The sequence below is a fragment of the Lactuca sativa genome, chromosome 1, assembly GCF_002870075.4.
Source record: "Lactuca sativa cultivar Salinas chromosome 1, Lsat_Salinas_v11, whole genome shotgun sequence".
NCBI classification, from domain to species: Eukaryota; Viridiplantae; Streptophyta; class Magnoliopsida; order Asterales; family Asteraceae; genus Lactuca; species Lactuca sativa.
In genome coordinates this window covers 36,030,310-36,043,316 of record NC_056623.2, presented here as the reverse complement: position 1 = coordinate 36,043,316, position 13,007 = coordinate 36,030,310, and the positions used below count along the sequence as shown (strand labels likewise).

At 33.0% G+C, this 13,007-nt stretch overlaps 2 protein-coding genes across 4 annotated transcripts; both read right to left on the bottom strand.

Moving 5' to 3' along the window:
* Positions 1–3,925: 3,925 nt before the first annotated feature.
* LOC111920178 (RNA pseudouridine synthase 7) lies at positions 3,926–7,668 on the bottom strand. Of its 3 annotated transcripts, none has more exons than XM_023915778.3 (12): positions 7,519–7,666; positions 7,388–7,435; positions 7,191–7,268; positions 6,939–7,039; positions 6,714–6,801; positions 5,381–5,459; positions 5,188–5,270; positions 5,048–5,113; positions 4,920–4,976; positions 4,696–4,815; positions 4,314–4,549; positions 3,926–4,220 (listed from the first exon to the last, which is right to left on the bottom strand). In XM_023915778.3, exons 1-12 carry the CDS (start codon positions 7,537–7,539, stop codon positions 4,115–4,117), a joined length of 1,083 nt encoding a protein of 360 aa, XP_023771546.1. In that variant the 5' UTR covers positions 7,540–7,666; the 3' UTR covers positions 3,926–4,114. The 3 variants fall into 3 exon arrangements, with proteins under 3 accessions (XP_023771546.1, XP_023771545.1, XP_052625575.1); XM_023915777.3 differs by having other exon boundaries at positions 7,392–7,435; XM_052769615.1 differs by lacking the exon at positions 3,926–4,220 and having other exon boundaries at positions 4,365–4,549; positions 4,696–4,811; positions 7,392–7,435; positions 7,519–7,668.
* Positions 7,669–8,648: 980 nt separating this feature from the next.
* LOC111920177 (glutamate-1-semialdehyde 2,1-aminomutase, chloroplastic) lies at positions 8,649–11,265 on the bottom strand. Its single transcript, XM_023915776.3, has 3 exons — positions 10,973–11,265; positions 10,010–10,183; positions 8,649–9,877 (listed from the first exon to the last, which is right to left on the bottom strand). The coding sequence occupies exons 1-3, from the start codon at positions 11,153–11,155 to the stop codon at positions 8,810–8,812; spliced, it is 1,425 nt and encodes a 474-aa protein (XP_023771544.1). The 5' UTR covers positions 11,156–11,265; the 3' UTR covers positions 8,649–8,809.
* Positions 11,266–13,007: the final 1,742 nt, after the last annotated feature.

Here is a 13,007-nt window from a genome sequence, read left to right as displayed (position 1 = left end):
TTGGAGGTTCATCAACCAATATGATGTAACCAATATGTTGACATCTGAACTCAAACTCGGTAACGGCATCTCTCTCTAGCCCTTGCCTTTTCTTCAAGTATCTGGAAGGCATGTTGAAGCCATACATAATTTCAACTTCTCTATTGTTACTACCTTGGTGAACATGCATGTTGGATCTTTCAACCAAGGATCTTCTTCAAGTTCAAAGTATTGTCACCTATCAAATCCATGATAATAAGGTACCTCATTTAAAGGTGTTTTGTTCTAATGTTCTTATCAAATCCTTGAAAATATGGTACCTGATTTAAAGGTGTTTTGTTCTAATGTGAAACATTAGATTAGATTCTTCGCCAAGTGAACTACACTGTGGTTATAATAATACAAGACACATTGTTTGTTTCATGTCTAACTCTGATAGGAAATTTTTCAACTCTAGCTTTTGTTATAGCAATATACTCTGATTTAGTGATTGAAAGAGGCAATAAGGTCAAGGGATAGCAGACTCCATAAGAAAGAGGCAATAACCTCCAACTTCCTCCATCAAGAATATCATAACTTCATAAGCAACAATAAGGATGAGAAAATCTTTAGCCAAAATGAAACTTTGGTTAAAACAAAAAGATTTTCATATCTAAGGAAATTTCGGGAGGGAAAAGGTTGCATATTACCGGTAGATTACTAGTACATTCGCTAAAAAGGCTAAAATGAAAAAACATGAAAAATATGAGGGTTTTCTTAAAATTATAAAAATAAAAATACATTTTAGAAAATTGGAAAATGCAAATAATAACCCTAAAATAAAATAAAGTTTTGGGTACTATTAATTTATTGAAGAAATAATCACAAAATTGGAATAAAAAGGAGGAATTGGGGAACACTAAGAAAATCTTTCTAGAAACTAAAATTACTATTTCAAGTAATTGCTTGACTTTTCTTTTATAAAATTAAGCTTTTAATTTAGGCTGAACTTTTTTTAGTGTAATTTCTTTTTGTGAAAAGCGATGTAGCTTAAAATAATCTCTTAATATGATTTTGTGGTACACCCCTTGAATATATTGGTGGATATTTTTAGGTGGAAGTGCGAATTCATGTTTAATATATATATATATATATATATATATATATATATATATATATATATATATATATATATATATATGGAAAAGTGAATATACCCTTAAGGGTATATAAGCTTAGGTACTCAAACTCACCATAATACGTTGTTTTGTATCATATAATACATTCTAATTGTCTAATGTTCTTATAATTTAACTTCTAACTTGATTTACTTCCAAGATTTTTATAAATTACACATTTATCTTTCTCTTACATAATTTTCATTTTCATCTACAATATATATAGCCTAATAAGTGTTCGGCAAAAAGATGTGATGTAAGAGAAAGATTATACGGAAATTTCGAATATCTTGAAAGTAAATCAACTTAAGATTGAAGTTTATGAACATTATAATGAATTTATCAAACAAAACGACGTATTATGGTGTGTTCGGGTACCTAAACTTATATACCCTTAAGGGTATATTCACTTTTCCCATATATATATATATATATATATATATATATATATATATATATATATATATATATATATATATATATATATATATATATATATATATATATATATATATATATATATATATTAAAACGCATGGCAAGTTTCAACAGAAACTTTTAATGTTTATAATTTTAACACTATATTTATATTTTTTTTAATTTTGTTCAACAAATTTTTACTTTTTATAATTTTGGCATTTTATTTTTATTTTTTCATATTTTTGCCACTAAACTTTCACTTTTACTTCTTTAAAACCATTTTTTTTTATTCTTTTATAATTTTACCACTTTATTTTTACTTTTTTATATTTTTGCCACTAAAATTTAAACAAATTTGTCCACTTTATAGTTTTGGTACTTTATTTTTACTAATTTTACCACTAAATTTTCAACAAACTTTTCCTCTTTATAAATTTGACACTTTATTTTTATTTTTTTATATTTTTGTCACTAAACTTTCACCCGTGCAACGCACGGTCTTTTCCTAATTTACTTTAAAGAAAAGTTGTTTCGATTTCTTTTTAGCTGGTCAAATTTTGAAATGTAAAACTAAGTTATAATAATAATAATAATAATAATAATAATAATAATAATAATAATAATAAGACAAAATTGCAAGAATGGTCCCTATAGTATGTCAAAACTAGCAACTTTGGTCCGAAATGGGTTTGGCTCGCAAGGATGTTCCAATAATTTCATTTTGTTGCGAGTTTAGTCCAAAAATTATAAAATTTTTTATAATGATGGATTTGTCTTTGGTATTTTCCCTTTTTTTAATTTTTTATTATAGAAATAAAAAAGAGAAAAAAAAAAGAAAATCTCTCTATCTCTCTCTCTCTCTCTCTCTCTCTCTCTCTATATATATATATATATATATATATATATATATATATATATATATATATATATATATATATATATATATATATATATATATATACAAAAAACACATCTTATTCATTATGAGAAGAGGGTTTCGGTAAAGAAGGCGAATGAGGCTTCTCGTGAAGATGTTTCCGGTGAAGATGCTTCCGGCGAAGGTGCTTTCGGTGAAGAGGGTTCCGTCAACCAAGGCTTCTGGCGGATTATCGTCATCGCTGCTATCCTTCTTCCTAAACGCTGATGGTTGTGGGGATTTTCAGATCTGGTTCAATGTTGTTTTATCGTGGCGGCAAGATTAGGGTTTCGTTGGTTCGTGCTTATTTTCCTCCGACTGATACAATGGCGGCTAGATTAGGTTTTAGGGTAGCGGTTGTAATAGGGCTCTTATACCCAAATTTTTGCGAAGCCTGAGGTGTAACTGCCACCGTCACCTCCATACAAGCGATGATTCTGTGTATGTGGTGTCTTTGGCTCCAGTGACGTTTCAGGCGACGTTAAAGCCAAAATGGAAACGAGAAGGGTTTTTTTTGGAGGTGCAATTCTACTGAAACAAGATCAGGTGCAGCTCTGCTTGTAATCATCTCATGTATTCCACACTCCAATTAATTGTTCTTGTTACAAATCTGATTGTTCTTATGGGTTTAAAAATCTAGTTATTCTTGATTTTAAAGTTGCAGATCAGGAAAAAAAATATGTTTGAATTCATCTACGGTGGTGGTAGTTCTTGAGTTTCATTTTGAAATTGTAGATGCAGATTTATATGATGGTGGTGGAAAAAATATGTTTCATCGGATGGTGTTGGTGGTGACCGGCAGTCACAGTGGCAATGCCTATTGTTGGTGACCAACAGTGGTAGTAGCGGTAGTGCCCATGACAGACGGTGGTGTTGATAACATATCAATAGTTGTTTGCTAGAGAGGGTGGAGGGGTGGGGTAGGGATAGTGGTAGTATTATTTTGGTTTAATTATGTAAATTGTAAAATGTATTTATATAAATTAAAAAAAAAAACAAAACAAAAATAAGGGCAAAATGGTCATTATAAAAAAGTTTAAATTGACTTGGACCAAATCCACAACAAAAATGAAAATTTTGAACTAAACTCGCAACAAAACAAAACTATTTGACCATCCTTGCGAGCCAAACCCATTTTGAACCAGCTAGTTTTGACATACCACAGGGACCATTCTTGCAAATTTGTCTAATAATAATAATAATAATAATAATAATAATATCACTCCCATATTGGTCAGTCCTATTACACCCTCTTTATTACACCCTCTTCTTTATGATGTCACACTATCTATCTCCCTAACTCTTACTCTTTATATTTTTCCCTCTAAACTTCCTATAATTTCATCATTTTGCCTCCTAACTCCTACTCTTTTCAATTTCGCTTTTTTTTTTTCGTCTCCCCATTTCTACTCTTTCAACCTGCTAAATGTTCAACCCAACATTACACAACACATTTACAAGTCTAAACCCTAACCAACTAATTAGACATTAAAATAAATAGTTGACACAACATGTCACAGTAATTAAAGGGATATGATTAAGGTCAAGCTCTCTCTCAACCCGTTTAATGTTTCAAATACAAATAGACTAATTAAATAACACTGATTTTTAAATGAAAATTTAGAGCCAAATTTAGAAAGATTTATAAGCTTAAAGATGCCCATTCTGGATATGGACATTCATATACCCAATCGGGTCCACTGTATCGAACACAATGAAGCCACAAACCTTCTTCACTCCCATCGTATCTGCATTCATAATAACAGTGTCATATCCCGCATTCAAATGTAACAAAATATACTATCAAAATAACGTTAAAATTGTATAATAATGTTGATTACCCTATAGGAGCCAAGTTTGGGCAATTTGTGCACATTGGATCTATGTCAAAATCTTCAACGGAATGTTCAGATTCACTGATGTGATTATCATTTGACTTGGATTCTAACGAATGAGTCGACTTCACTGCGGTTTTATGCGCAGTAAATGCTCTTCTCGAGTTGCTATCAATGTGATCGGAGAGGTAGAGTGGGTCATTGGCTATCGGGTGACCCGTGGATTGTAGGTGCACACGAATCTATAAAAGACAAAGAGGTATCAGTATGAGGAGGGTATTTACGTCTTTTGCATAGACAGGAGATCAAGAGCAAGATCTTGTCCCATCTCATAGAATTGTAATTTTTATCTCGGTCATATAATGTTGGTGGTATATGTATTTCTTACTTGATGAGTTCTTCCAGTGACTGGATGACATGATACGATGCTATATTTCCCGTTTGTAGAGATTCTAGTAAATTTTGTACATGCGGACTTCCCGTTGACTTTTTCATCTGTGGACTCTGGCTATACAGGGAAAAATTACCTGATTAATATTTAATACAACAGATAATATATCTGAAATATAAAAGGTAACAAATCATGTAACATCAAGCAGGGCATGGTTCTACCTCTACTGTACTCCTTCCTTCTCGAGCATTGAAATTTACCCTCAAATTAACGACTTGCTGTATCAGATTTATGAACAAAAATTTTAAAAATGAAGGAAATAATTAAATCTCAACTTAAGCTATTATACCTCCTCCTCAGGAAATTCCCCAACAACTTTTGCAACATACTGTTTTTGTACCATACCAGCTTCAATCTGAAGTCAAATTGAAAATTAAATATTTTTTAACTTTATTTGTAATGTGACGAAAGGGAAAAAAATTTTGTTACCTGTTGTCTGAAAATTTCAGCCTGAGAAGCACTTCTGGCAAGAATAAGAAGTCCGGAGACCAAACGATCGAGACGATGAATGGCTTTTGTTTAGTTAAGAAAAAAAAAAGATGTTTTGAATGTGAAAAGAAACCACCAAAGGGAGAGATGGAAAAGGGCAAAATGGTAATTTGTGGAATGAAAAGTTGGATACGGAAGAGAGGGGCCAAGTCGTGTTCTGCCTGAAGAATGCCAACAACTGTGTTCTTACGATATTGACCACATGGATGTACCTGAAAAAAGAAGCAAATTTGAATGGACCAAAGTGAATTTTAGGCATGATAGGTTTAAATAGTTTGCCAAGATGTGGGTCTCTTTCCCAAAAATAAAAATATTTAAATTAAAAATAAAACATAATACCTAATGCATTAACTAATCAATATCATTAAAAGTCAACAAAAGTTAAATATAACCATTTAAGAAATAAATGTGAGTTCCAAAGAAATGACTGGTCTAAAAATCCAAGTTAAATTAGCATATGAACTGCTAAGTCAAATAATATCCAATTTAGTTTTTTTTTTTTTCAAATGCATCATAACTAGGGCATCTCCAATGGTTAACCTCTCCAAAGTTTTTTACTTTTGTGACATCAGATTTCCACTAACCTTTATTAATCAAAGAACTTTTGTTATAAACTCACTCCAATGGTTAAACTTATAAAAAAAATTAACTAATGTATCTATATCTTTCTCATATGTTTATATAATCTACACTCATATGATTTTCCAATTTTTAAGTCTACATCATAATTTTTAAGAATAACTTTAGTTCATATTAATATTTTAATAAATGGAAAACAAGTAAATAGTATGTTACGATAATGTTTTTATCTATGGTATTTGCATCATTTTGAAAACTTTGACAATTACTTTTTTATGATATAAATTCCTGTAAAATGTATTCAGGCAATTTGGTATATCTAGTCAAATAGATTAAGCAATAAAAAATTTATTATCTAGTTATAACTTATAAGTTGTATGAAGAAGAAGCAGGTAAAACATGCCATAGATACTCTTGTCTAGGGCATCACTTCCTTCAATAAGGGAAAAGGATCAACACAAAAACGTCTAGGTGGATGTTTTTTGTTTTTACATGTTTGTTAAATAATTTTATTCACTGTAGTTATTAAATAGAGGTAACAATGTATAATATAGTTTTGTTTATCTTTATATAGCTTTTTTATATGATTAAGGCAAGTATGACTCCACAATACTAGGATATGATGATTTATCTTAAGTTGTCAGAACTCAGAAGGTGATGGAAATGTCTGATGTAACTAATGTAACTAGAAGAAATGTGATTCTAGTCTATAATCTTTAACTATGTGACCAGTGTGCTAGTTGTAACAAATCTGCCTGAAGGCTAGTTCTCTTAATGAAAGCTCTAAACTAAACAAGAACTGTTAGGAAAATAAACAAATATAATTATGAGAATAAACAAAAGTACAGAACGCTTTTGGGAAGCATAAAATAAGAATTTACACTTACGGGAACAGATGCAGGCTTACAAACAGTAAGTACATCTTCTCCTTTGTGCAGAATCTCAACATCCAACGCCATCACTGGGGGTTCATGCCTACATCCTTCCATACAAAATTAAAAGCTTGATTTCATAGTGGTATGGCCAAACAAGAAGGTAAAATAAAATCGCATCATGTTTTGTTCAAAAAAAATTGGTTCATGAACAGAACATTGAGTAGAACACATACACACCTATGCAGGAAGTGACTAATCTTTTGTGATGATTGAACTCTGTAATAAACAGACACTGTCTTTCCATCTACCTGTATGCGGCCAGACTTTACAGCAGAATCCTACAATTTTATAAGATAAAACTATCATCATTATTCAGATTGTTCAGAGTTCATCCACTTAACTTGTATCCCATACACAAAGTATTTCAACCAATTTCGGAACTTGAAGAAAGAAAATAAGCAGTTTAACGGCATATCTATATGTCCTTACATAGTAATCACGGTTCCGACCTTTGAACTCGTCGGCAAACAGATCAACGATGGTCTTCCCGGCCCACCGAACCTTAGCCTGTTGTTCACATGAACCAAATTCCAGCAGTAAAGAGGTTTAATTAGGGTTTTAGATGTATAAATTACACAATCGCACTGTTATTAATATCAAAAGGTGTAGAGATATGAAGCGCGTACATACATGAGAAATGAATTCGAAGTAGTAGGGCTTAACATAACGAATGCCTGAAAAATGTATATGGGTTCAAGAATTATTATGAAGGTATGCGTTTTCAAAAGGAGATATATATTTTTCATGAATAGATTACCGTTACGGAAGATATAATCATGGCGCTCCGGAGGGTTGGCCGGAGTTTGCCAGACAATCTCCATGTCTTCTCTGTTCCTCTTCATGATGAAACCTTGTTTATCACCAATTTTATCTACGGTTCGGCCCTTAACCGGGCTTCGAACCGGTCTACATGACAAAATTTATCCGAACTATTTTTTATTCTGAATTTTTAAGCTTGTATAGTATAGTCGTTAAGATCCCTTTGACTTTGATTTAAGATCTTATAATTTTTAAGATATTACAAAATAAAAACGATTCTATGAATTAAGATCTATAGAGATCTTAAGATCCCAATTAGGATCTTAAAATCTTAATACAATCCAATCTCACATCTATAATTTCATTATATAGTAGAGTCTAAAAAATATTTTATTCAATTTGAAATCAAGCATTGCAAGTTGCAAAATCATCATAAGTCATCATCATTTCATTTAGAATTAGACAAGTTACACTCATGATATTTCATTTTTGATGTTAAGCCTATAATTGTAGATCATAATGATCTTGTTTCTTTCTGTAGTTAATATGTTTTCTTCTTATTTTTACGATTTGCAGCGATAAAAATTATAGTTCATGTTTAAAAGTTAAAGTTGACTCCATATCGACATCTTAATTGACATTAAGTTATAATGTATACTGCACGTTCAAGACCTTACAAGCAAATTTGAATATAAATTCATTTCGTAGGATCTTCCGATTCCGATCCGATTTTACGATTACGGTCTTGCAAAACATAAAACGATCTTGAGAACCTCCGGATATAGTTTCGTTCATAGTATAACCAATCTAACAAAATTAGTTTATATATTAACAAACATGAAAAAAAAAAATCATATCTCCAAATTTATAAGTTTGAAGTTTTTATTATTGTTTTCCGTTTATAAGTTTATACTATTTTGATGTGCTTCTATATTCTAAGCTTATAAGGTAGTAGGAGTAATATTATTTAGGAAATGACAGTATATTACTATTTCCTGCATTTAACCTAAACCTTTTTTGCTTAAGACCGATCTTTTTTTGCTTAAGACCGATCTTTGATCAGGGATGTCAGGGTCAACCGGTGAAGGAGATAAAAAGGAAGAACGATAACAAGTTACACAAAAACCATTAGCAAAAAGAACTCCAAACGAAGAATTTTATTACACACTCATATCTAAACATATTACAACATGGTAAAAAACTAAAAACCATAACTAAATCCAAATGCAATACCTACCAAAAAAATAAACGAAACTCACTCACGATAAAACCATACCACTTGACAAAATCTAAAGCTGTTTGAAAACCTTGGCAGCAGCATCAATCGTCCGTTGAATATCCTCAGGTGTATGAGTCAACCCAGTAAACCCAGCCTCAAACTGAGAAGGAGCAAAATAAACACCTTCTTCCAACATCCCTCTATAAAACCTCCCAAATTTATCCGTGTCACTCTTTTTAGCATCCTCAAAATTATAAACCGGTCCATCCGTAAAAAAGAATCCAAACATTCCCCTAATATACCCTCCACACATCGCATGCCCCGCCTTTTTACCCTCATCCAAAATCCCACCAATAAGTTCACTCGTAATTTTATCCAAATACTCATAAGTCCCCGCTCCTTGAAGCCTTTTAAGCGTATGAATGCCAGCTGTCATCGCCAAAGGGTTCCCACTAAGTGTCCCCGCCTGATACATGGGTCCCGCCGGAGCCACCATCTCCATGATCTCCCGCCTCCCGCCATACGCCCCCACCGGAAGCCCGCCACCAATAATCTTCCCTAAAGTCGTCAAATCGGGAGTCACACCGAAATACTCCTGCGCCCCACCATACGCTAACCGGAACCCCGTCATCACTTCATCGAATATAAGAAGCGCATCGTTCTGTTTCGTGATTTCGCGGAGGGAATTGAGAAACTCCGGAGTCGGAGTGATGAATCCGGAGTTTCCAACTACGGGTTCGAGGATTACGGCCGCAATCTCGCCTTTGTGAGCGTTGAAGAGGTTTTGGACGGTGGCGATGTCATTGTAAGGGGATGTTAGGGTGTCGGAGGTGGCGGATTTGGGGACTCCGGGGGAATCAGGGAGTCCGAGGGTGGCGACTCCGCTTCCGGCTTTGACAAGGAAGGGGTCGGCGTGGCCGTGGTAACATCCTTCGAATTTTATTATTTTTGTCTTTCCGGTGTAGGCACGGGCTAACCGGAGTACACCCATGCACGCTTCTGTCCCGGAATTCACAAATCTGACCATTTCGATACTGGGAACAGCTGAGATCACCATTTCGGCTAATACGTTTTCTAGGAGACATGGAGCACCGAAACTTGTTCCTTTTTTCATTGTTTCTCCTAAGGCTGCAAGTACCTGTTAAGTTTTCTTGTTAGGACAATATACTTTGGAAAATCTATCAAATTATAGGAATGAAAATTGTTTTGTATTTCTTGCGTTCAACCCTGAATATAAAGATTTTGATAGAGGATAGAGGATAGAAGTAACCTCGTCATCTGCATGGCCAATGATTGCGGGTCCCCAGGAACCAACATAATCGATATACTCATTGCCATCGATGTCCCACATGTGAGAACCCTTAACAGAATCAATTACAATAGGCTGCCCACCAACTGATTTGAAAGCACGAACAGGGGAATTAACACCTCCTGGCATCAACTCCTGACAACAGAATAGGAATCACAAAACAAATAATCACTGTAAGTGAATGTTTTCATTGAATGAGATTGACAAAACTAGGAATGTTATAATTAACAGTTGGAACTAAATTCAATATATAACTTCTATGAGTTGATGGGAAAAGAAAGTGAGATTGTCATCTTCTTTGAATTGATGGTCTGTGACATATGTCTACAAATTCTTATCTAGGACATGCTATGTAATAAATTGCAATGTTTGCAGTACAAAGTCCATGATATAGCTAAGATTAACTCTTGTTACCAAAAGTTAGTAGGCTAAATTCCTCAATTAGAATTGTTTACAATGATGAATGTATTACTTACAAAAAACATCTACAAGTAGTTTAACCTAAGTTGGTAGTAAATATTGCCACAAGCCCACATTGCTCTTCAAAAACACAATATATCTGACTGTACTGAAATCATATAGAATAGAAACATAGAGTTATGAACGTAATGCTATAAAAAGCAATTTGAGGTGTGTTTTGACCGATTTGCAAGAATGACATGGCTCTTAAAACTATAATATGTCTAATTATACTGAAATTATATAGAATAGAAACAAACAATCGCAGATGTGATACATAAGAAGCAATCTGCAATTCGTTTTTTTTCCTAAATAGCAAATAAACAGAATGTTATTCATTCATATTGAACAGTTAATGAAACAAGTAGTCAATAACATCAACTGAACAGCAGAAGCGAAAGGAATCGATGACACAAAATTGAAGCAGAAGGAGATTTAATTAAATAGGAATCCACATCCACATACCTTGGCAGCGTTGAAGGCTTCTTCAGATTTCTTGAGGGTAAAAGTCTTCTTCTTCTCGTCGACGGAGACGGTCATTTTAACGGAAGATAAACAGCAACGAGATGAGGAAGACCGAGAGACGGTGGAAGTGAGTTTAGGTCTATCGGTCAACTTTGATGGCCATGATAACCCTATCCCCGCCATTTCTCCTCTGTGTTATTTGGTTTTGATGGTAAAGAAGATAAGAAAAACAGAGAGATCTATCTATCCAAGTCTACTTCCCTACGCCCACTCTCGATTCCGCCCAATCTGCAGGTATTTATATCCCACCTGGGTCGGATTCGGACCGAGAAAATCGATAATTAAACCCAAAAACAAATTCTAAGGAATTAAATTGTTTTTTTTTTTTTTATATTTAGAGTAAATTACACAAATGGTCCTATGGTTTGGAGTAATTTCTATTTATTTTAACAGGATGAGAACAGAGGCGGCGACAAAGAGATCTTCGTGTTGAGATTACTGGTTGGGGGAAAGGTTTTTTTGTCGGAAAATCAAGTTTGGTATCCTATTTTTTATTAGATTTGCTGGAAATTATGGGTTTGAAATCATCTCCACCTCTTTCTGTTTGCTTTTTACATTGAGTTGTTTGGTTATTGAAAATTCAAACCAAGCAAACCAACCTATGAGCTCCCTGTTATTGACTTTAACAAGCATAGATTTATTTATTTGTTTTGTAAACAATGGCATACTAGGTGTTTTGATTTTCTTTAGTTCATGAATTTTATGTAAGAGGTTAGTTCTACAACCGCCCACATTACCTCCCTTCAAAGGCATTTTCATACACAAAAATACTCCAAATATCTTAAACAAAATTTGTTCATTAGAGCATATTTGAATTTGATGAGTTATGGGCTGTTTGGCAGGATCTGAATTTTTAAGATCTGAATTTTTAAGAGATCTGAATTTCTAAGAGGGTCTGAAATTTTAAGAGCTGAATGTTTAACATGTTGTTTGGTTGAGACCTCTGAATTGTTGTGTTGAATTATTAAAATGACCATTTTACCCTTATGTTTTGTTTTTTATTGAATCCAAGTGTTTGTTTAGAAAATAACCTAATAAATTTCTTAAATAAATATAAAAAATATATATAAACACCATGTAAAATCCAAATTTAACATAAATCAAAATTAAACACAAATCCAAATCAAACATAAATATTTTTAAATCCATAAAATCATATTAAAATCCAAATAAAATCCTACAAATTTAATTTGACCCCAATTGATTCGCAATCGGTCACCCAAATTATCCATGTATTTGTTGCCTTCAAAACTCGATTCCATATCGTGTATGTTTCGGCCATCATTCTCTCCCCCTTATGCTTGACCATTGTTCTCCTCAATTGCCATAAAATCAAAGGCACATTTTTAACAACAATTTCAACAAAACAAATGCACAATTCAGCAAAAGTAATGCATAGTTCATGATAACAGCAAGAACATCAAACACAAATCTGATTTCAGCATCAAAATTTCAGAATGACCGAATAAAAGCATGTGGGATATAAAGACTTTGAAGTTATTACTTATTAAATAAAAGCATCTAAACAAACATCTATGAATCTGTGATGTTACGAACCTGTTGTTGCATGTAATGGAATTGCAAACCTATATGGGATGTTTTCATTTGGTTGTTGTGGCATAGGGTCATGAGAAAAATCATCAGACTGGAATACATCATTAGCTTCTGAATTTGATCGTTTTAGTGAAGTATCTCCATGAAAGCTTGAATCAATAATCTTTCCACTTTAAGGGATTGCTTGTTCTTTGTTGTCACATAAGGATTTTGATCTTCTACGTGCACCACTCATTGTCCCAATTTTTAATGCCTTTTTCTTTACCTTCTCTAATTAAGCAACAACATAATCTGTAGTTGCAAAAAGATAAGCTAAAATTTAAACGTTTCACACCTACATGATTCAACAAATATGCTTAAAACACAAATTAGGCTTCATATCCAATAATCTCCCATCTAACGATTAAAGAAAAAAACATAG

Coding starts and splice junctions, on each gene's coding strand:
- LOC111920178 (XM_023915777.3), bottom strand. CDS start 7,603: ATGAAGAGGAACAGAGAAGACATGGAGATTGTCTGGCAAACTCCGGCC. Junction 7,040..7,190: donor GTCGGAACCGTGATTACTAT/GTAAGGACATAT, acceptor ATAAAATTGTAG/GATTCTGCTGTAAAGTCTGG. Junction 6,802..6,938: donor ATTAGTCACTTCCTGCATAG/GTGTGTATGTGT, acceptor GGAAGGATGTAG/GCATGAACCCCCAGTGATGG.
- LOC111920177 (XM_023915776.3), bottom strand. CDS start 11,155: ATGGCGGGGATAGGGTTATCATGGCCATCAAAGTTGACCGATAGACCT. Junction 10,184..10,972: donor AAGCCTTCAACGCTGCCAAG/GTATGTGGATGT, acceptor TTCTGTTGTCAG/GAGTTGATGCCAGGAGGTGT. Junction 9,878..10,009: donor TTGGCCATGCAGATGACGAG/GTTACTTCTATC, acceptor AAAACTTAACAG/GTACTTGCAGCCTTAGGAGA.